Source organism: Scyliorhinus torazame, chromosome 4 (assembly GCF_047496885.1).
Source record: "Scyliorhinus torazame isolate Kashiwa2021f chromosome 4, sScyTor2.1, whole genome shotgun sequence".
Taxonomy (NCBI): Eukaryota; Metazoa; Chordata; class Chondrichthyes; order Carcharhiniformes; family Scyliorhinidae; genus Scyliorhinus; species Scyliorhinus torazame.
In genome coordinates, this window is record NC_092710.1 from 140997583 (window position 1) to 141022521 (window position 24939).

The 24939-nt window shown below is 50.5% G+C and overlaps 1 protein-coding gene across 2 annotated transcripts in view; it reads right to left on the bottom strand.

Moving 5' to 3' along the window:
- The window catches only part of pxdn (peroxidasin), a 331411-nt gene that overhangs the window by 211892 nt on the left and 94580 nt on the right, over window positions 1-24939 (bottom strand). For both annotated transcript variants that reach the window (XM_072498665.1, XM_072498666.1), the window contains exon 2: window positions 558-629. In XM_072498665.1, the coding sequence (XP_072354766.1) occupies window positions 558-629 (72 nt within the window). The remainder of the gene's footprint in view (window positions 1-557; window positions 630-24939) is intronic.

The following is a 24939-nucleotide window of genomic DNA, read 5'->3' on the forward strand; positions in this document are numbered from 1 at the left end:
TGCTGTGCCACCTAAATCTTTTTTTAAAATAAATTTAGAGCACACAATTTTTTTTCCCCAATTAAGGGGCAATTTAGCATGGCCAATCCATCTACCCTACACATCTTTGGGTTGTGGGGGTGACACCCACGCAGACACGGGGAGAATGTGCAAACTCCGCACAGTCAGTGACAAGGGGCCAGGATCGAACCCGGGACCTCGTCGCCGTGAGGCAGCAGTGCTAACCACTGCCACCCTCGTGCCACTAAATCTATGCCAATTAATTACTATTGACACGCCTTTTTGTTCAGGCATTATAATGCCATATAGATGCAAACATTTCTGCAAATAGCAATGGCAACATTACTTTGGGCTCTTAAAAGTTACAATCTGGCTGATGGTTATTACAATGGAATGGATTTCCAGCTCACTTTATGACCACTCTGCAACGATTCTATTTTGTGGCTGATGACAGGCAACATGAACTGACATAAAAAGGCAAGTCTTGTGGAGCTATGCTACCTCTTCGAACTCAATGGGCAAAAAACAAATGAGAAAATTAGTGAAACGGCACTTACAGTGTATTGAGGTGCTTCAAACGTCTGAAGGCTCCAGATGGAATATCTTTGATTTTATTGAATCGCAAGTCCCTGATAGAAACATAAATAAAAATAAAAAGGATCAACCACAATTAATGGAGTCATTTATCAGAAAGTTATCCCACTTTTTAAAAAAATTATTCGAAACATTTTTTGTAAGAATTTGCGATCAAATATTAATTTCTACCTTGGTTTATTTTTTTTAATCCTGTGCTTTTTATTTTCTTCCTCCCTCATCTTTTCATAACTTAGCATGCTTTAAGTGCAAAACGTTTACTGTGATGTAGAAAATCAACCAGAAAACTCAATCAGACATTTCATTCAAAACTAAACCTCCAGTGGCACTGTTAATGTCCCATCGGCTTCTGTCTAAACAGTGTGATATAGACTGTACCTTAAAGGAGCTTTTGAGGATTGAAACATGAAATCTTCAAAAAAGATTACACAGCTCATACTTTTTTCCAAAAAGTGCAATCCTTCTGTATTCTAGCAACACAAGTTCAAAAGATATTTAACATCGTGTCACGAGAAAACCAATCTGTCCCCACATAACAACATTCAGCCGTGATGTGACATGAACTGCAAATTCAACCAGTCAGTTTTCAATCGGTCTGGGTAATCTCTCAATATGACATGAGACTACTTGTTAATAATAAGGGGAAAAGACAAACGTAATCTGTCTGTAACACTGGCTGTGGGAAAAGTGGAGAAATTGGCCAGATGGAGAGACATGCTGCATGAAAAGCATTTGGATGGTTGAATGATTCACAGGAAGCCATACAGGATTGCCAAAAACCTCACAAGGCTTACGTTAATCATAAAATATGTACAGAATTGTGTCACATGATTAAACAAAAATCTGCTGACCGCCATGTAAGTGCAACCACTATCTGCCTGAACTAGCTCAAAAGAAAACAAAAAAAATCTGTTTTTAAGGAAGTCAGGACAGGTCCAAGAGTTTAGAAACCCCTTCATCGATGGCTGCTAAAAAGAGGGGGTCTAGAAGAGCACATTGTAATCAAGTTCCACCTTCAAACAGGCTGTCAAGAACAGTCATATTCCAGTACGACCATAACAAATACTTTTCATTGTAAATTTGGGCTAGTATTTACATTTCCTAAGCACCGTGATTTTACGCTGGGCAGGGCAAACATTCAGACGGGAAGCCCCCCCCCCCCAGCACCCCCCCCCCCCCCCTGCCCTGCTCCAGCTGAGGCCCTTATGGCCATTTTTTACCCACCCAACCTCAATCTCTAGGCTGCTGGTGGGGGAAAAGGAAGGGGGAGGGGTGGGGTTGAGGGTTGAGGGTTGAGAGTGTGCTCCATCAGAAGGCCCCCTCTGATGTCGGGCACACCCTCACCTCCTGCCTCCTCCCCACCCTAAACCAACCTCTCGCCTGAGACCCAGATCGCCCCCTCCATAAACCCCAGGCCTTCTCTAACCTCCCCACCCTGTGACCCTTGAACCTACCTGGGCCTCTGGTGCCCAGGGTTGTGGTCAGATATCCTACTGCATTTCTTCTTCTGCCCACAGCGACGTTGTCGCTGCAGACTGGACAGCTGCCAGACAATCTGATTGGCCTGCAGCTCTTTAAAGGTGGGATTTCCTCCCGAGTGAGGGGTACAAGTCCTGCGTGCAGCCACTTAACGGTCATTCGATGAAGGCGCTCTAAGTCGGTGCGAAGCGAGAACTCGTCGTCTGAAAAATTCAGGCCATGAATTTTAGAAAGAAACAATTGCTGAGATGTACTGTTCTGACTTCCTCCATCTCCATACTGAAACCCAGCCAAAAAGGTCAGACAGTACATGAACACGGGCTGTACACAAAAGCCTGAAATCCAAGTTTTTTTGAGCCTTTCAAAGACGGAGATGTATAGAGGATGAACCCAATTGCTGGTCTCTGGTTTGATTCATGAGTTCGTGACTGGAGGCTGCAATCATGGGCATTTATTATTAATTGCTCACGTATTTAGGAATTGAAATAAAAGCGAAATTCCTGCGGATGCTGGAAATCTGAAATAATAACAAAAATTGCTGGAAAAACTCACCAGAGTCTGGCAGCATTTTTTTGTTTTTATTTCTGAGGAACTGACTTTTTTTAAATTTTGGTTAAAGTAATAACCTGGAAATTACTTTTGCTTGCAGATTCTATGTCCGATATTTCAAAACACTTCATCAGCGCTAAACACACAATACAAAGGATTATGTTTTAGAAATAAGAAACCATTTTTGTCCCCCGATATCCCACTTAACTTGCAGTACTGCTGCCAGGATTAGTACCAGAACCTGCAGAGGTGACAAAGAAATACTGAAACTAGAGTCAGGGATGGAGGGGAAGAGAGAGAGAGAGAGAGAGCACAGAGTGGTTCTACAATAACCACTGGCGGAAACTATAAACCAAAATATTCACCCAATGATCCCAAACTGAAAGTATTACAACAAAGGTTTTACTTCTTGTAACTTTTAACAACACAAATTAGAATCAACGTAAATTAAGCACGACTTAACAAACAAATTATGGCTGGTACGATGAATTATAAATTACACATGGAATAGCAGACCTAAAAAAAAAAAAGACTACACGCATTTGCAGAACTCCCCGGCACTACATGCAATCTTGCAGTCTTTCCAATTATGCTTCTGATATGTTGGAGCTCTCATTTTTCTCACTCAGTGGATGTGGCCCAAGAGTCACCTGCAATAGTGAGCAGAATTTTGCATTCCGGTGACCAGTCCAGTGGTGGGTGGGGAAAGTCAGCATGATTCCTGCTGGGCAGGAGTCCTACTGTTCGGCTGAATGTGTGCGATCTTCTTCTTTTCAGTTCATCAATCGTGCATCTATTAGGAGCTTGGTGAATCTCGTGACGAGGTGGGCAGGAAGTGCCTGCCCTATCATCATGTCAAGGTGTCTAAGGTTCGGGCGTCATATTTCAAGGGCACCCAGCCATTCACTCAACCCAAGCTTCATGCAGGCTCTGCACTACTTCTTTCAAATCTTTCCGGCCATCGACTGTGCTCCACGGATGCATCTACCTCCCTCCCTACCTCTGACCACTGATGATGGAAAATGGCACAGACCAACCACCCTGCTGGGATCTCGATATTATGAGACCCATGAGTCCCGACCAAACCTGCTGTCATATGGGCTGCACTACAAAGAGGAGAACACAACTGACCATGACTGACATCCATTTGTCGCAATTATTAGGGTGCCCCTTTAATCGACCGCTTGTGTGGACCTTGAACAACACCTACTTCCACTGAACTCGGCCTCTAAGTCATTCCCTCTCCTTCCTTACTTAGTCTGCCTCCCATGTCCAGTCTTCGCTCCACTCTTCGACCTGCAACCTTTCCTACAAGCACCTAATATTTACCAGTTATGGTATTAAAAGAAAGCAGAGCTCTACGTCGTGGATGAGGTGAAGATCACTAGGCGCGCAACTTGTATACAGTCATAAAACAGACCATTCTACTTATCCACAGATGGTGACCTTAATTTGGAGGGGGAGTGTGATTCTGGCAAGTTAATCTTTTAATAAACATTTATAAGATGCAAACAAATTCAAATATGGCTCCTGACATTTCTCAGCAGTAAAACTGACCTGCCTTTAATATAGCCGCTGAGAACAAAATTCCTAATTGGGGCTGGTACGGTACAGTAGTTAGCACTGCTGCCTCACAGCTCCAGGGTCCCAGGTTCAATTCCAGCCTCAGGTGACTGTCTGAGTGGAGTTTGCACTTTCTCCCTGTGGCTGCATGGATTTCTTCCGGGTGCTCCGGTTTCCTCCCACAGTCCAAAGATGTGCAGGTTAGGTGGACTGGCCATGCTTAATTGTCCCTTAGTGTCAAAAAGGTTAGGTGGGTCTACGGGTATAGGGTGGAGGTGTGACCTTAAGCAGTGTGCTCTTTCCAAGGGCTGGTGCAGACTCGATGGGCCAAATGGCCTCCTTCTGCACTGTAGAGATTCTATTCTTTTATAACTATTACTGGATCTGTGAGAGACCGATTGTTTCATTCGGGCCAAATTTAGTGCCCCATCTGGACGACTCCTGCTGCTGGCGAGAGTGGGAAATTCCACCCAGTAGCTCCACTCATTTTGAGTTTCCTGGAGTCAGTCATCACACAAAAGGCGCACTCCTGAAGAACCTCCTTAGCTAGGTTCACAACAGTCTTGATAGGATAGATTCCCTATACCCAACTCCTTTAATAAATACCCTTAACGGACCCCATTGTGGCAGGATCCACTACAGGAGACTCAGCGGCCCAGCCTAAAGTCCATTGACTTCCGGCAGGACTGGACAGTCCCAGCGGCAGGTGGGGCTGGAGAACCCTGCCCAATGGCCATATGTTAACTTCTTTCCTGCTTCCAGGTCAAGAATTGGCAAGGATGACACAAAGATGGGCCGCATGGTTAACAGTGAGGCTGAGAGTCTTGGGTTGCAGGAAGATATAGACGGGATGGTCAAATGGGCAGAAAAGTAGCAGATGGATTTTAATCCTGAAAAGTGTGAGGTGTTACACTTTGGTAGGAGCAGTTTGACAAGGAAATATTCAATGAATGGCACCACACTGGGAAGTACTGAGAAACAAAGAGACCTTGGCGTGTTTGTAAATAGATCTCTGAAGGCAGAAGGGCATATGGTACACTTACCTTTATCAATCGTGGCATAGATTACAAAGCAAGGAGGTCATGTTGGAGTTATATAGAATATTGGTGAGGTCACAGCTGGAGTACTGTGTGCAGTTCTGGTCACCACATTATAGGAAGGATGTGATTGCACTGGAACTGGTGCAGAGGTGTTTCACCAGAATGTTGCCTGGGATGGAACATTTTAGTTATGAGAGGTTGGATAGGCTTGGGTTGTTTTCACTGGAGCAGGGAAGACGGAGAGGTGACCTGGTTGATGTATACAGGATTATAAGGGGCATGAACAGGGTGGATAAGGACCAGCTGTTCCTCTTAGTTGAAGGGTCAGTTACAAGGGGACATAAGTTCAAGGTGAAGCGGGAGGTTTGGGGGTATTTGAGGAGAAACATTTTTACCAGAGGGTAGTGACGGTCTGGAATGCACTGCTTGGGAGGGTAGTAGATGCGGGTTGCCTCACATCCTTTAAAAAGTAGCTGGAAGAGCACTTGGCACATCATAACATTCGAGGCTATGGGCCAAGTGCTGGCAAATGGGATTAGGATTGGCAGATCAGGTGCCTTTCATGCGGCGGTGGAGACTCGATGGGCTGAAGGGCCTTTTCTGCACTGTATTTTCTCTGATTCGGTGAGTGACAGGGCATATGGACCAGTATTTATTTTTATTATCCAACAAAATTACAATTAATCCCTTTAAAATTGATACAATCTCTTAAAAGTCTGTTTCAAGCACTCTTTAAAAACAATTACATTTCCTGGACATTTGCAAGAAATTATAAATTTTCCTCACTGTACTGCTTCTGGCTCAATGACCAAAATGGTCATGAAAAGGGAAAATACTATACTCGTGAATAACATCCTCGGTCTTGTAATTTAGCAGTCATTCGTTCATTTAAAATAAACTGATTAATGCCTGCACAAAGACAGATCCATAGAATTCATTCGGCCCATCGAGTCTACATCGACCCTCTAAACGAGCACCCTACCTAAGCCCAATCCCCTTCACCCCACACATTGATCATGGCCAATCCAGCAACCTGTACATCTTTCGATCATTTGAATCCAATTAACCTGATCATGGGCTGCCATATTTGGGAAGTGGGTAAATACATATGATTAAGTAACAATTCATGCCTCCATATACAAAAAGTACAAACGCCAAAAGATACACTTGGGGGAATCATGTGATGTGAGCACGAGAGCATTTTTGAGAGCTCCAGCTCATCTTTTGATCTGTTTTCATCCTTGTGCACATGTCTTTTACGTATTTTTTTGGTTTACACGGCCTTTACTTTGTGCCAAGATGTTTTTGTATCGGCATTTTTGAGTCGAGATAATATGCTTCAATCCTCGTTAATTCGTGGAGCTGGGGGAGTTGGGGTGGGGCCTCATCTTTGGTGACGCACTGCCTTTGAGAGGTTTTCGCCCTGGTGATACGGTGCACACCGGCGGATGATGAATGCGAGCAATGAAGGTGATCCAACTGATAGTCTTGGCTCTGCGGTGCAGGGCATTAAAGCCCAATTTTAAGAGTTGTGAGGTGTCTTTATGGAGGCAGTGGCAGCAGCGCATGAGGAGGCTCTTTATAGCACAGAGAGCACGGTCTCTGGTTGAAAACCACCTCCGCATGGTTGAGTTCCTGTTGCATGATGGCCTGCTGTCCAACCCAAGGAGTTCAGGTTTGGATGAAGGCGAGCAGTGAGGTGCTGTTCCCAGCTGAGTTTTGAGAATTGGCTGCCATGTCTTGGGAACCTTGATCGAGAGGTTGGGCAGCTTGACTTGGATAGAGTACATTTAATCCAGTCTCTGAGACCTGGGGTTGGGTTGGCCTCCCAGCCTCTGGTTCTGTTGTCGGTCGAGAGAGGTTGGCGGTTGCCTGAGCCGGCCAGGCCGCATCCCCTTTGCTGCAGCCTAATTAATTGACCACCTGGACTCGTTCGAATCGGCATGTTGGAAGCAATGAGGCTCCTGTTCCGACAGATGGAATTATTGGAAGATTCTTTTTCAAAGATTTTCCAATTAAGGGGCAATTTGGCGTGGCTAATCCACCTACGCTGCACATCTTTGGGTTGTGCGAGTGAGACCCATGCAGACCTCATTGGAAGATCCTGAAGAGTGCTCTCCGCTTCAGAGCCTGCTTTATCCTAGATGTCTAGGTTCTTTGTGTGCCAGTGAAGTGGTCTTTATCCTGAAGACTGCCTCGCTTCGCAGTTATTATCCTGACCTCTATTCCCTGATAATCATGTTGCTGTCTGTCGAGTTAATTGTTTGCAGGAAGTAAATATCTTGGGTGTGATGTCCTTCACCCATGGTATCCTGATTTAACGAGGTTTTATTGTGTTAAGTTGGAATTTGTGCAGTTTTTTTATCCTAATATATCCATGATATATTAATCAGCAGAGCAGGAGGAGGGGTGAGCGAGTTTGGGTGGCAAGGTTAGATTTGTCATCGCTACATTCAAGGAAGGTAGAGGTATTTTTTTCTGGCTGTTCCTTTTTTCCCTTCAGGCCCAGGCAAACTGTGTATTATCCTGTTGAGGACTGAGGTTCGTTGGACTCCCCTTAGGAAAGAGTTGGTCATTCCTCATGATGTGGGTCTCCTTCTTTGGCTGTTCTAATTGCTGTCAGAGCTTGAATGAGGCTGGATTGAATGGCCTTTAATTGGTGGTAAGTAGTGGTTCCACCGAGAGTGGTTCTTTTTTTCTCTTTTCTTGTTGGGATGTTGGTCCTGTTGCTGGTATATGTATTGGATGGTATGGGGGAGGGAAGGGGGTACTGTGTCCTGTACGGCAATGAACTGGTTTGGCTTTGAGGTGGTGTAATGATTGGGGCATCACGGGAATCCTTGGAGCCAATTCTCCAGTCTTTCTTTTTTCTTTGTGGTGGTGCTGGGCTAGGCAAGGCTCTGCATCGCGGTCAGTATCCTGTTGCTTCTTGGACAGGGGGAGGACCTCACTTGGGGGCATCCAGGGGGAGTCCAGTGTGGATAGGTTACATTTGGTCACATCGCGGTCAGTATCCTGTTGCTTCTTAGACAGGGGGAGGACCTCACTTGGGGGCATCCAGGGGGAGTCCAGTGTGGATAGGTCACATTTGGAGAGTTGTAGGTTGGGGAAGGGTCTGAGGACTGTGTCCAGTAATTATCCTTGCGCTTTTCACCTTGTGCACCCCCAAAAAACATGAGCGTGATTCGCCTGTTCCCTCCTTCACCTTTTTCATACATCCTCCACTTCCGGGTAAAACCTACTCCCACGGGCCACGAGTGTAAGGTTTTCGGGCAATTCGGCCCTTTTGGAACTGCCCAAGCATAAAAACTCAGAGACTGTAAACTGACTTTTCAGCCAAGAGAACAGAACCAGTTTTCCCAGCAGGCTTGGTCCGCTGAGCTGAGTAGGGACATAAGTACATAAATATTTACAAACACCCCCCTAGGAGCTACAAGGAAGGAGCCAGACAACAAGATAACATCAAAACACAGACAAAGGGGCACGGGAATACACAGGAGGCTTGCATGCAAGCAGGACAATGGGATGGTCATAGCCCCATGCAAATGTAAATGACCTGGCCTCCACCAGAGCAGAATCCAATCAACACCCCATCAACATAGCAGCTATCTCCGGAGCAGATGGAAGTCTTTGAAAATCTTCAAGGGAGCTCAACCTCGTTATCTCAAAAAAACTGACTGGAGGCGGACCTAGGGGAGGTACTCCCATCTCGACAGGTCTGACCGGCTCAAAGGGGGCGGGACCAGCGGGAACTTTAAATCTTACCTTTTTCAATGCAAAAGGGGCTGGCCGATCACAGGACAAAGCCAGGTAAAACAATATAAAAGGGGCTGTGTTTTCGATTGGGGGTCTCTTCGTTCTTGGCTCGACCTCTGCACCCCTGACTTGACCTCTGCAGCCTGTGACCGTAAGTATCCTGCAGCAGCTTGCGAAACTCCCTGACTTTAATAGTGGTTGAGGCTTTGGGGAAGGGAACTTGTTTTGTGCCTTGTGATATTGCTAAAAACTGTGTAATCATAAGAATTTTCGTTGTGTCCGCTATATTACTTTTGAATAGACTTAGTTTGTATTAGAGCATAAGATTTTATTGTGTTTCTTCTGTTGATGATTTTGACCTGGGTTTTGCAATAAACCTTGATTTGATGATAATTGGAGTCGTTTAAATTCTTCAATCTTTCACCAGCGATCTCTGACCAAGTCATTGTTAAAATACTCCTCACCTTAATTCCGGGTTCAAGAATCGAGGGTCATCTTGAGCGATTCACTCAGGACAGACTGCTGGTTAGGAAATAAACAGCAGTGTCCTATTCTCTCTCTTGGGAAAGCTACTCTAGTGGAGTAGGAACCGGGTGGGTGTTGCACCACCGGCAAGAGAGAGAATCACCTGGGTATTGGTAGGGGTCTGGAGATCTGTGTGATATAAGTCTCAGGCTGTCGGTTAGGAATAAACGGCAGGCTTGAATCAGTGCTCTCTTCAGTGGAAGTGTCCCAGTGCGACATCCCCTGGTCTCTGAAGTTTCAGTGCCAGCTGGAGAGAGACACACACAGATATTCAAACCCCAGATATCGGCCCAGTAGTGGAGTAGCGGAGACGGCACCCTCTACACGAGTCATTTGCGCCCTATGCACCTCCTTGAACTGTACAAGGCTCAGGATGAAGTCAAATTTATCCAGTGCAATATTTCACTCCAGGCCCTCCAACCTGTTTCTCCTCCCATTTCCACCTTATTCCATCCACTGGCGCCCTCTCTGCCTCCACAAACCACCCATAAATATCCCAAATCCACCGCTCCCCCAGCTCATCCGGAGTTACCTTATCTAACAGCGTGTGCTTTGGCAGCTGAGGGAATGAGGACAGCTCCTTTTGTACAACATCCAGGACCTGAAAATATCTGAATTTGTTCCCCCTTGGCAACTCTAACTTGTCCTCAATTCCTCTAGCCTCGCGAACCTTCCCTCTACGAATAGGTCCCCGACTCATTCTAAACCGTCCCTATACTAACTTCTGTACATCATATCCATTCCTCCTGGCATAAACCTGTGATTCCCACATATTGGGGCCAGCGCAAACATACATCCTGGGCTGGGTTCTCCATTATTGGGACTGTGTCCACACGCCGGCGTCAAAATGGTGGAGTTTCATGCCAGAACCACAAATTCCTAGGCCTGCAGGGGGCTAGCAGGGACCCGGAGTAAATCTCACAGCTTTAGCTGCAGATACGGCCCCCTGCACTTCCAGATCGGAGGTCGTGCATGCACACGGCGGCGACCTCCAGCGGCCGCGCGTGCTCCATGGCAGACTCGGACTGCGGACCTGGACAATAAACCCCCCGATCAGCTGTGCACCTGACCCTGTCCTCCCGCTCAAACATTTCCCAGCTGCCAATAAGGCCCCCCCTGCCATCCGATCAGCCTGCCCCCGACCAGAGCGACCGCGGATTAAGTCCGCAGCTACCACGCGAGTATCCCTACCGGCTGGACCATATTAGATCCACACCGTCGGGACTTTGGCCGGTCGAGGCAGAGAATGGTGGAGCGGGTGCAGAGAATACAGCCCCCTATATCAAAGTGTCACCTGATTCTAAATTTTGAGAGATGACACAAAGACGTGATTGCTTGTGTGCTTACCTGAAGAAAATGAGGATGGGGCCGTTGCCACGGCCCTCAACACGTCCCCAAATTAGGCCTCCTGAACGTGAACCAATTTGTCCCATCCCCCCTTTCCCATCAGCGTCTCACCTTCTCCACGTTTGCCGCCAATAATAGTGCAATAAATAGTTAGTGAGCATCAATGCAGGTACACAATTGTTGCCAGGACCCCAGTATCTCATGAGTAACTATCTTTCCTGTGTGATCTGGGACAGTGAACTTTTATGAAGGAGAGGACACCACAGGCATATACGATCCTGTCCTCACTCAATGTTGACATAAATTCAATGCACCAGAGGCAACTGGATAGTGAATAACAACAGGAAAAACAAATTATTTATTTTTCCTCCCTTGCCTGGGGCAAGAAAGCTTTAGTGTCTCAAACACGGCCTTGAATCAGGATAGACTGGATTAGCAAGCGCGGTGTGGGTACCGAAGGTCAGCCGGCATCAGTCCCGAAGGTCAGCCAACTTCGGTCCGAAGGTCGGCAAGTTGGCAAAAGTGGAAAAAAAAAGATTGTAAAACACTGTTATAGTCAATACTTTCACACCTGTAAGACCCACACTCTTGTCGGGTCTTTATTGTTCTTCGGGATCAACAAAATGAAAGTGTGGTCAGCAAATCCCCCCTCACCAACAATTCATTATTTCTACCCAGTCAACGGGGCAGCGACTCTGCCAAAAACTGTTTCTAAAATTCTACTGGAAAGCCATCCGCCCCGAGTGCCGTCCCCAAGGGTATTAACTCCACACACTCCATTATCTCCTGCAACCCCAATAGCACCTCCAATCCCTGTCTCTTCATTCTCCACCTCCGGAAACACCAACTCATCCAAAAAATGACAGATACCCGCATCTACCCCCAGGGCTCAGATCTGTACAGCCCCCGATAGAAGGCCTCAAATGCCTCGTTGATTTTTTTCCAAGATGGTTTGGTCAAATGTGTCAAAAGTATGCAGGCTGGCATATAGAATATACCCTTTATGACACTGATATGGGATGTTGGGTATTGTGACAAATGTACAAACTTGATCAGAAAGCTTCAGAAATGAAGCTGCATGGGGCAGCATGGTGGCACAGTGGTTAGCACTGCTGCCTCACGGCATCCAGGTCCCAGGTTCGATCCCGGCTCTGGGTCACTGACCGTGTGGAGTTTGCACATTCTCCCAGTGTTTGCGTGGGTTTCGCCCCCACAACCCAAAGATGTGCAGGGTAGGTGGATTGGCCAAGCTAAATTGTCCCTTATTTGGAATAAAATGAATTGGGCACTCTAAATTTTTTTTTTAAAGAAATGAATCTGCATGAAAGATAGGCACAGATTTGGGATAACAGTTATGAAGAATGTGCACTGAAAATATATGAACGTTCTTAAGCATATACATACACAATCAAAATTCATTACAAGTTATATATTCAGGATTGCCTTCAGCTATCAGGAATATATTAAGTGTCCTGGCAAAACAGAATAGAGTTTCTGTAGGTGCTCCAATAACACTGGTGGAAGATGAGCAGAAACAATGGCTGTTTACATAATTTCTCCAGGTTATATCTTCCTCCAAAGTTGCAGCAGACAATTGAGTGCACCCACATGGCCATTGTTGTGTTCTATGTCGCAAGGAATCCACATAACTGCCTGTGACTTGTCCAAACCATGATCTGTATTAATACATAGTTGGTAAGGTAATGATCAGATACAGAGCAAGTTATCATTGAGTTTCTATATACTCCCAGAATGTCTTCATGTGCGTCTTACAACCTTCTCCCAATCACCGGATCTGCCCTGGCTTAATCGGAGTGCCTTGTCGCATGACCACCGTCTCCAGACCACATGGTGGATCTGCACCACCACCTGCTGGTTGGAGGTCGCATCACTAACTATCTACAATATTGTTTACAGGCATATCACCACAGTCATCAGTGTCAAAAGTTACCAAAGCAGCACACATGGCATAAGCATAACATTCTCTTCAAAACGTTTTTTTTACCCTGAAAAGGTGAACAATAAAAAGAGTGCTGAGAAAAACGGAGAAGCATTTTAACACAGGCCTTGCTTAGCTTAAAATGTTTTCTTGGGAAATCTGGTAGACACCACGGATACAAGAATGCCTGAATAAGAAGGTCTACATTAATTCCACACAATGGGCGGGATTCTCCGACCTCCCGCCGGGTCGGAGAATCGCCGGGGGCTGGCGTGAATCCCGACCCCGCCGGTTGCCGAATTCTCCGGCACCGGATATTCGGCGGGGGTGGGACTCGTGCCGCGCCAGTTGGCGCCACACCCCCTCCCCCCTCCCCCCCCCATGGCGATTCTCCGGCCCGCGATGGGCTGAAGTCCCGCTGCTGGAATGCCTGTCCCGCCGACGAGAATCAAACCACCTCTCTTACCAGCGGGACACGGCAGCGCGGGCGGGCTCCGGGGTCCTGGGGTGGGGGGGGGGGGCGCGGGGCGATCTGGCCCGGGGGAGCCCCCACGGTGGCCTGGCCCGCGATCGGGGCCCACCGATCCGCGGGCGGGCCTGTGCCGTGGGGCACTCTTTTCCTTCCGCCTTTGCCATGGTCTCCGCTATGGCGGAGGCCGATGAGACCCCCTCCACTGCGCATGCGCGGGGATGCCGTGAGCGGCCGCTGACGCTCCCGCGCATGCGCCGCACGGCAAAGTCATTTCCGTGCCAGCTGGCGGGGCACCAAAGGCCTTTCCCGCCAGCTGGCGGGGCGGAAATCAGTCCGGCGCGGGCCTAGCCCCTCAAGGTGAGGGCTCGGCCCCTCAAGATGCGGAGAATTCCGCACCTTTGGGGCGGCGCGATGCTGGACTGATTCGCGCTGTTTTTGGCGCCGGTCAGCGGACATTGCGTCGATTGCGGAGAATCCCGCCCAATGTCATCACTGTATCACTATCTCATAAACAAAATGATAAAAATAATTTAATTCCAGCAACATAAGAAGTAACAAGTCAATGAAGCTAACCAATGCAGCAGACAATGAGGAGAAGGAAAAGCGAGTATAAAATTCATCTGAACATCTTGTCTAGTGAATGCTAGTGAACTATTTTGAAAACTTGGGGTGGAATGTAATGGTGCACTATGGGCAAGTTTGCAGGCTGGAGGGGGGCAGCCTATAAAATTCCATGAATGCTTTTCCCACCCACCTGACCAATTGATGACCACTTAAGGTGTGTCTCACACCTGTGCACCCAAGCTCACGTCCTATCGCTTCACCTCGCACCCCCCCAGCCCGCAACTGGGCGCTCTTCTCCTGACCCCACTAAGAAGCTCCTTAGCTACCTCCTCAGAGCATTAAATGGCAGGTTGACTCATTGATGCTGGGAAGAGTTTTAAGGTGACTTTTTCAGTGGCATGGCAAGAAACCCTGCTACTCATATAATCATGCTCTTGGTTACAAAGAGAGAATAACTAAAAGACCCAAGTTTGAACCCCCAACTTGTGAATTAAGGCTTATGCTCAAGCCCACTTTTGACCTTTTGTCAGACTCAAAGTAAACATTACACTCAAAAATAGAGCTCATGTACTGCCAAACACCATTAGTTGTCAATACCAAATGGACTGTGTTAAATTAGTCAACAGCTTGTGTCAACAATCTCAAGGTTTCACTTCTTCTCCAGAAAGCTTTGAATTCATGTGGAATGTACAGCGTCATATACCTCAAATTCACTGTAATTACCTTCAAAATATTAGTCTTTGCAGAATGCTATTATTACTGTACACTAATCACAAGGTAAGTGAAGCCAGATGTCTTTACACATTTACTGTTACAGAAGGGTCAGTAAGCCAATGCTATAGCTAAAGAACTGAAAACTGTAGAATAACCTTAAAACCTGTAAACTAAGACTGTCCACAAAGGGAGTGTTACATAACTGACAAGAAAAAATACCAGTATATTTAAATTCCTTAAACAAGGCAACCAATACTGTACGTAATACCCCAGGTGTGAACCCCACCCCCGCCGGTTGCCGAAGTCTCCGGTACCGGATATTCGGCGGGGGCGGGAATTGGGCCGCGCCAGTTGGCGGGCCCCCCCGCTGGATTCTCCGGCCCGGATGGGCCGAAGTCCCGCCAATAAATTGCCTGTCCCGCCGGCGTGGATTAAACCACCTTTTGAACGGCGGGACAAGGCGGCGTGGGCGGGCTACGGGGTCCTGGGGGGGCGCGGGGCGATCTGACCCCGGGGGGTGCCCCCACGGTGGCCTGGCCCGCGATCGGGGCCCACCGATCCGCGGGCGGGCCTGTGCCGTGGAGGCACTCTTTCCCTTCCGCCTCCGCCACGATCTCCACCATGGCGGAGGCAGAAGAGACTCCCTCCACTGCGCATGCGCGGGAAACTTTCAGCGGCCGCTGACGCTCCCGCGCATGCGCCGCCCCGACATGTCATTTCCGCGCCAGCTGGCGGGGCAACAAAGGCCGTTTCCGCCAGCTGGTGGGGCGGAAATTCCTCCGGCGTCGGCCTAGCCCCTCAATGTTGGGGCTCGGCCCCCAAAGATGCGGAGCATTCCGCACCTTTGGGGTGGCGCGATGCCCGTCTGATTGGCGCCGTTTTGGGCGCCAATCGGCGGACATCACGCCGTTTCGGGAGAATTTTGCCCCTGGTCTCACCAATGCCCTGTACAATGGAAGCTTATCCTCCCTACTTTTGTAATCAATTCCCCTCACAATAAACAACAGCATTGTTAGCTTTCCGAATTACTTGCTGTACCTGAATACTAGCCTTTTGTGATTCATGCACTAGGACACCCACATCCCTCTGCATGTCAGAGCTCTACAATCTCTCACTATTTAGATAATAAGCTTCTTTTTTATTCTTCTTGCCAAAATGGAGAATTTCACATTTGCCCACATTATACTCCATATGCCAAATCTTTGCCCACAAACCTAACCTATCTATATCCCTTTGTAGCCTCCTCACATCCTCTTCACAATTTACTTTCCTACCTATCTTTGTATCATCAGCAAATTTAGCAACAACACCTTCAGCCCCTTCGTCAAAGTCATTTATATAAATTGTAACGGCCCCAGCACTGATCCCTATGGCACACATCCTGCCAACCAGAAAAAGACCCATTTATGCCAACTGATTCCTGTGAGCAAGCTGATCTTCAATCCAGGCCGATATGTTACCCCCTACATCTTGAACTTTTATCTTCTACAATAATCTTTGATGTGGCATTTTATAAAATGCCTTAACTACAATACACCCTTTAGGACAGCACAGTAGCACAAGTGGATAGCACTGTGGCTTCACAGCACCAGGGTTCCAGGTTTGATTCCCCACTGAGTCACTGTGCGGAGTCTGCACGTTCTCCCCGTGTCTGCGTGGGTTTCCTCCGGGTGTTCCGGTTTCCTCCCACAGTCCAAAGACGTGCAGGTTAGGTTATTGGCTATGATAAATTGCCCTGAGTGACCAGAAAGATTGGGAGGGGTTATTGGGTTGCGGGGGTGGGGTGGAAGTGGGGGCTTGGGTGGGTCGGTGCAGACTCGATGAGCCGAATGACCTCCTTCTGCACTGTATCCACAGCATATGTGACTCATTCAATAAATTGGTTAAACATGATTTCCCTTTTACAAAACTATGTTGACTCCACCTGAATCAATGGTTTTCTGGTGGAGGGGTTCAGGTAAATAATCACTATCTTCAGCCTGTTTAGCTTGGGCACATTTGCTTCTGAGGCAACAGTTGGGCAGTCTCCTCCCAGATTGCATTACCAGTGTTCCGATCACTCGTTGCTTGAAAGCACTAGGGCTTGCAAACATGAGCTTCCACTTCTGAACATCAATCTTTTCTGGAGAGAGAGAGACACCACAAACACTGTTTGGTGTTTCGACATTTGAGCCTGGCTCAGAGTAAGACCTCAGTGGAATGGGACTACTTTCCAGCTCTCACCCTGCGGTTCTGAAAGTCAATGTTCTAAATCACATCCTCTATCCCAGTATTTAATGTGTATTTAACACACTGGGATTTATGTGATGATGCTTGGCATATACCACAAAGGTTTAACTGGTCAAAAGTGGTTTTAGTCTTTTGTGGTATAATCCGATGTTGGTAAGTAACTTTTTAAAAAACTTTCAGAATTAGTGTATGTACACCAAGATAGTGATTTGTCTGTCAAACCCATACTTTAAAATGTTCAATCTTTAAAAAAAACACAAGGTAACCCAGCAGACCAAGAAACATAGACATTTGTACTTGGTTCATTAACTATCATGAGGTCATCATCTCAAAATCAGCACAGAAATTCCTTCCCATGATTTGGAAGAATGCCGTTTCTACTGCATCATGGTTAATTGCTATGAACTTATAAGGATCCTATTTATCTACTAACAATTTTTTTTTCACTGGCCTTTCCTGTTTCTCAGATTACATTTTAACTACCACTGTTGAAATCAAAGCGTTCGTGCAGATCTTTCAGTGACACTGCTTTGTACTTTTCACACTTCCACAGTTGGGAAACAACAAGGCCACTAGCTGTTAGGCCTCAAATTACTCAAACCTTCAACAGTGGCTGTAATATTATCTGGACTGTACTCTCCAGTTGTGTGCCAGCTCTCAGCAGTTGTTTAGACAAAGATCACTTCTGTACAATGTCAGCTTTTCAAGGAGCACTTAGTTATGTGTTTCACTATGTCACTGCCGTACAATACTAATGGCCAGAGCTTCTTTGTATGAACTTTAAAATCTCCAATACGCCACAGTTTCAATATTCAGAAATGGTGATATAAAACATTGGAAGCAAAGAAGACAGTCTTCTATAATGCTAGCAAAGTGGATTCGCAAAAAACTTCAATCTACTCATAATATCCTTTTTTTTTTTTTAAATCAGAGGACGAACAAAACTTCAGATTAAATTAAGCAACTTATTTAATGCAAGCTGACTGATAATGTAAGCAAGAAACAATTTGAACTCTGAATCCTGAACGATCACCTTCTGTTCCGATTGGTCTGCCTGCCCCAAACTGAATCATACCTTCAAAGAATAGATGTTTATACGGGATGCTTATTATAAAAGCATGATAAAAGGTGCCCTTTGAGAATGTTAAAAGTCGATATGCAAAAGGTGGATAAATTCATTGAAACGGTCAAGTTTTCGATGCATTAATCGGGAAAAAAAATGCTGCAGTTTTTAAAAAAACACTTGCTATTTTATTCTGTTGACCTTAAGCCTGAAGGTCATCGTTGTGGGATTTATGCTGCATGAATGATTTCACAACGTATTATCAGTACGGTGCCCATCACAAAGTTTGATTGATGGCTCCAAATGATTATAAAGTAATAGGGGTATGAATACAAATTCTTATAAGGGAAAAGCACTTGAAATAAATGTCTGTTTTTAAGGGGAAATGTAGGCAAATAGGTTTTTATGAATGAAAGTTTATTTTTAATTAAAAGTGACTACACTAGACACTTAGAACTTCATTTCATCTCAGCAGGAGTCCTGGGGTCTGCCCATGGTGGATATCGGGTCAGTTAGCAAGGGGGGTGTAAGGGCAAAGTGTGGTGAGTAGAAGCCATAGGCTAACAGGAGTTTGCACTAAGTTGGCACGGGGCTATAAAAGGCCATGGGGGGTGGGTGGAAGTGAATTGGTTGGCATAGAGACTATATAGGCAGAATCTTTGGTCATTTGCACAGAGTGCTGGCTGAGGCAAGAAAACAGGCATGCAGCCCGTAGGCTGCCGATTCTCAGCACATTTTGCCGTGCTCTGTGCAGAGAAAATCTACCAGCATGACCAATGCCATCACGCATTAGGCCTCCCATGGATATGGGCAATACATGACCTGCACCCCCACCCCCACACCATCTGCACGAGGGGAGCTCCCCCCCCACCATCTGCGTGAGGGAAGCCACCCCTCCCTCGTTCGCACGAGGGGAGCTGGCCCTCCCTCATTCGCATGAGAGGAGCCGCCCCTCCCTCATTCGCGCGAGGGGAGCCGCCACCCCTTCATTCGCACGAGGGGAGCCACCACCACCTCATTCGCACGAGGGGAGCCACCACCACCTCATTCGCACGAGGGGAGCCGCCACCACCTCATTCGCACGAGGGGAGCCGCCCCCCCTCATTCGCACGAGGGGAGCCGCCACCCCTTAATTCGCACGAGGGGAGCCGCCCCCCCCTCATTCGCACGAGGGGAGCCGCCCCCCCCCCTCATTCGCACGATGGGAGCCGCCCCCCCCTCATTCGCACGAGGGGAGCCGCCCCTCCCTCATTCGCACGAGGGGAGCCGCCACCCCTTCATTCGCACAAAGCGAGCCGCCACCACCTCATTCGCACGAGGGGAGCCACCACTACCTCATTCGCACAAAGGGAGCCGCCACCACCTCATTCGCACGAGGTGCGCCGCCCCCCCTCATTCGCACGAGGGGAGCCGCCCCCCCTCAATCCCACAAGGGGAGCCCCCCCCCATTCGCACGAGGGGATGCATGAGGTGAACTCCCCACACACACAAAGGGGGAACCCCACCACGTATGCCCCACATACGCACAAGGGGGAACCCCCCACATACGCACAAGGGGGGAACCCCCCACATACGCACAAGGGGGGAATCCCCCACATACGCACAAGGGGGGAACCCCCCACATACGCACAATGGGGAACCCCCCCACATACGCACACGGGGGACCACCACATACGCACAAGGGGGGACCCCCCACATCTCACAAGGGGGAACCCCCCACATACACACAAGGGGGAACCCCCCACATACACACAAGGGGGAACCCCCCACATACGCACAAGGGGGAACCCCCACATACGCACAAGGGAGAACCCCCACATACGCACAAGGGGGAACCCGCCACATATGCATAAGGGGGAACCCCCCACATACGCACAAGGGGGAAGCCCCCACATACGCACAAGGGGGAACCCCCCCACGTACGCACAAGGGGGAACCCCCCCACATACGCACAAGGGGGGACCTGATCCTGTGGCAGAATACTGCACTGGCATGTACTTTCGGACCCAGGTTCGAACACGGGTCCTCGGCGCGCGAGGCAGCAATGCTAACCACTATGCCACTGGGCCCCCCCAGCCTGCAGTATTTTTAATAGATTGTAACTTCTGGTGTTTCAGGCTATCTGGTTTGCACTGGAGAAGAAAGCAAGCCTTGAAATGATAAAGACCTTAGCTGTAATATTATCTGCATCCTCCATTAACTCTATTACCCATTACCAGAAGTAGAATGCCATCTCATGACTGGAAGAGATTGGGCGACAGTTGAAAAGTCAAATCAGCATTGAGCAGTATACATAGCTTCTGCACTCGTGTTCAGACCCAGGTAGCAGACAGGAGGTTGATTGAGTTGACGTCAGAGACAGGCAGGAAGAACAAACAAATGAACTTGCATTTGTCCACTGCCTTTCACGTCCTCTGCACAGTCTAAAGTGTTTCATGTCACCGGATTACTTTTGAAATCCAGTTAGTGTTTATGGAGGCAAACAAAAGCAGCTAGTTTGCAGACAGTAAAGGTCCCACAGATGGCAAATTGAGTATTATTTGAGTAAGAAGCTTTGTTCATCTCCAAGTCGTACTACGAGATCTCCTCCAGTCACTTCAACAGGAAAGACAGAACCTCTGACAATGCAATAGAGTAGGAAAATGTCAGCTCAGTTTACATGGAGAACTGGGGCGAAATTCTCCGTTATCGGCGGAAAGTCCGCCGATCGGCGCAAAAAACGGCGCAAAAAACGGCGCAAATCCGACTTGCGTCACGTCGGAAAAATGGGTCGAAAGTCTGCGGCCCGAAATGGGCTAGCAGCGACGTAACGGGATCCGCGCTTGCGCAGTGGTTCACGCCATGCAGCGTCATACGCGCCGCACGGCGTGACGGCTCATAAGGCGCGCTGCTCCCCCCCACCCGACCGGAACACCCGACCGCAACACCCGACTGGATGGCTGGCCGCCGCTCAGCCCCGAGGTTCGAGTCACGGGATGTGGAGGCGCTCCTGGACGCGGTGGAGCAGAGGAGGGACGCCCTGTATCCCGGGCACGGCCGCAGAGTTGCCCCACGCCACAGCCGGCGTCTGTGGAGGGAAGTGGCAGAGGCCGACACCGCTGCGGCCCTGACACCACGGACAGGCACCCAGTGCCACAAGAAGATGAACAACCTCGTCAGAGCAGGCAGGGTGAGCCTCCCCATATCCCCCCCTCCCCCATATCCCCCCTCCCCCATAATCCCCCCTCCCCCATAATCCCCCATATCCCCCCCTCCCTCATATCCCCCATAATCCCCCCCTCCCCCATATCCCCCTCCCCCATATCCCCAAGTGAATCCAGCCCTAACCTTAACCTCTGCAATGCACGCGCAACCGATGGCGTGCATTCATATACCTGCCTAACAGTGTTGCCTTTTACCCCTGCAACCCCCCCCCACAGGATAAGCGCGCACACAACAATAGGGAGCATGTGAGGACTGGAGGAGGCCCCGCTGATGAGAGGCCACTGACCGAACACGAGGAAAGGGCCCTGGAACTGGCTGGCGGACCTGACGACCGGGAGGTTGCTGATGCAGAGGTCGGGGGCGTAGTAGCAAGTGAGCCACCGACAGCCCGTCCCCATATCCCCCCTCCCTATATCCCCCTCCCCCATATCACCTGATCACTGCCTGATGTCTAACCATGCATGCTTCGTTGTGTATCGCAGGACCAAACGTCCAGGCACCCATCCCCGCAGATGCAGACCGCCCGCAGGATGCCCCTCGGAGGCCACGGGAGACGGGAGAGACCCGGACCCTCCAGCATGCGACGCCCGCAGGATGCCTCTCGGAGGCCACGGGAGACGGAGAGACCCGCACCTTCCAGCATGCGACGCCCGCAGGATGCCCCTTGGAGGCCACGGGAGACGGAGAGACCCAGACCCTCCAGCATGCGACGCCCGCAGGATGCCCCTCCCACACCATGGGAGACGGAGAGACCCGCACCCTCCAGCATGCGACGCCCGCAGGATGCCCCTCGCACACCATGGAGAAGGAGAAGACCCGCCCCCTCCAGCATGCGACGCCCGCAGGATGCCCCTCGCACACCACGGGAGACGGAGAGACCTGGAGCAACAGGGAGACGACATCCCCGTCACGTGCGGGAGCGACCACCAGCGACGAGGGGGGCAGCCACAGGCCCCTGTCACATCCGAGCCAGGACACCACTACCCGGGACACCCCTGCCCGGGACACCCCTGCCCGGGGCACCCCTGCCCGGGACACCCCTGCCCGGGACACCCCTGCCCAGGAAGACGAAATACCGGACAGTGACTCAGAGTGGATGGGTGGAGACGAACCCCCACCCCAAAGTGCCAGGGAGTCAGTGTGGGACGAAGAGCACGACACAACGCCACTGCTGTCACCAACACCCTCCACCATCGCAGAAACACTCACCTCGGTTGGGCACTTTAGTGATGAGGCGTCTGGTACACTCACTGGTGCGCACAACACAGCCGTCCCGGTACAGCAGGTGGAGGTAGGAGCAGCAGAGGGGCCGGGCGGGTCGGAGGGCAGCCCAGCCAAGCGAACATCTGCCGCCCAGATGGATCCCGGGTTCCTGGAGTTACCACACCCACACATAGGTCCGATGCAACCACCGACCCGGAGACGAGCGAAGAGGGTGACGGGCGGCTTGCGGCAGCTGCAGTCGCAGGTGGAGGAGTCCACCCGCGTCCAGGAGCTGTGAGTGGTGCCAGTCATGCGTGCCACCCAAGCTGACACCGCACGGGTGGCGTCCGCGGTGGAGGCAATGGGTGCGACGTGTGTCAGACATGGGGAACGGTTTGCGAGGCCTGGGGCTTTCCGTGCAGGCGGCGCCTGTGGCCCAGGAAATGGCTGCCCTCTCACAGGAGGCCATGAGCCAGTGCCAGCGCCAGATGGCAGAGGCGCTCAACGCCATAGCCCAGTCTCTGCAGGCCATGGCCCAGTCTCAGCAGGCCATCGCTGAGGGCATCGGCGCCAGTGGCCATGTGTGAGCCGGCGTCGCACTGTCACAGACAGGGTTTGCCAACCCCTGGGCTCCATGGCTGCAAACCTGCAGACCCCTGTCGATACCAGCACGGGCCTCCAGGACTGGCAGCGCCAGATGTCGGGGGGGCGTCGGATGGCCAGTCCGTTCGCATCCCCCACCCATGTAGAGGCCTGGGGGCCATCGGGCACCCCGAGGGTGGAGGAGGTGGTGTGGTCCGTCCCGGCTCCCCTGTAGGGGAGGTCCCGGTACACCGCGACACCTCGGACTCCCCCCCCCCCCCCCGCCCTTCCGTCCCAGGTGCATCGGGTGGGCAACGGGCAGGACAGTCTGGCAGCTCGCCATCCAAGTCGCCCGGGCCGCAGCCTGGCCCATCTAGGCCAGGACGCCCCAGGAAACGGCCGCCAAAGGGATCCAGTGTCAGAGGGCAGGAATCACAGGAGTCCACCTCCAGTTCTGCTGTGCCGTCTGGGGAACCACGTAGACATAGTCAAAGGGCCCGTAAGGCCAAACAATTAGACACTGAGTAAGTTGGCACGGGTGAAGGGCACAGATGAGTTTTAGGGGCTAGGGCACGTGCATGAACTAGTTTGGTTATTAAAGTAAATGTTACACCTACAGAAGCTGCCTTTATGCTCTGTCCAAAGCGTGCGGGGGTGTCATGTACGTTGAGCGCAAGTGTGTGTGTGTGAGGAGTGGTCTTACCTCAGCCCCAGGTGAGTCTGCCCCCTTCCCCCTGGGCCGCAATCAACATCCCCCGGGCAGAGGACGGGACCGTGCGCTGCAGTGTCACAGCCGCATGCAGGGATGGTCCAGGTGGATGGTGGTACTGTGGCCATGGGTCAGACATAGTCCAACGATGTAGAGCCAGGAGCTCACCGCAGGGCAGGTTGTCATCATCCTCCATGGCCTGCGATAGACACGCGTCCACCCGCAACTGTGTGAGCCCGGCCCGTTGTGCCGCAGGTGGATCGGCAATGGGGGGGGGGGTGGTGTGCATGCGGGTGGGGGGTGAGGGTGCTGGGTGGGTGGATGGGTGGGGGGTGTGGGTGGTCGGCTGTTGCCATGGTGTGCGGTCTGTGGCCATACTACCCGATTCCCACGCCCATCTAGTCAGTGAAGCGGGCGGCTATCAGTCTGTCCCGTGTCCGCTGGGCCAGCCGGTAACGGTGGACAGCCACCCGCCTGTGTCTACCCCGTCTGCCCTGACCATTACCCCCATCCCCCTCATCTGGGGAGGACTGCGCCTCTTCCTGCTGCTCCTCCACTCTGCCCTCCTCTGCCTGCGGCACATCGCCCCTCTGCTGGGCTATGTTGTGCAGGACGCAGCACACCACAATGATGCGGCCGACCCTATCTGACCGATAGGAGGGCGCCCCCAGAGAGGTCCAAGGCACCTGAAACGCATCTTCAGCACGCCAAAGCACCTCTCTATCACTCCCCTTGTCGCTACATGGGCATCATTGTAGCGGTTCTCCGCCTCATTGCGTGGCCTCCGTATAGGCGTCATCAGCCACAATCGCAATGGGGTAGCCCCTGTCGCCCAGCAACCAGCCCCTCAGCCGGGGATGGCGTCCCTCGTACATGCCGGGGATGGATGACCACGACAACACATATGAGTCGTGTACACTGCCTGGGTAACGGGCGCAGACGTGCAGGATCATCATGCGGTGGTCGCAGACCACCTGTTTGTTCATCGAATAGGTTCCCTTCCTATTGGTGAACACGGCCCTGTTATCTGCAGGTGGCCGCACGGCGACGAGCATCCCATCGACCATGGGGAACCCGGCGACGGCAGAGAAGCCCACGGCCCGGGCATCTTGGCTGGCCCGGTCCACGGGGAAGCGGATGTAGCGGTGCGCCATGGCATATAGGGCATCTGTCACTGCCCCGATGCACCGATGTCTGCGATATGCTGGACAGGTCCCCACTCGGTGCCTGGAATGACCCCGTTGCATAAAAGTTCAGGGCCACCGTAACCTTGATGGACACGGGGAGAGGGTGTCCCCCGCCAGTGCCACGTGGTGACAGGTGTGCCAGCAGGTGGCAGATGTGTGCCACGGTTTCCCGCCTCATCCGGAGTCTCCTCCTGCATTCCCGGTCAGTGAGGTCCTGGTA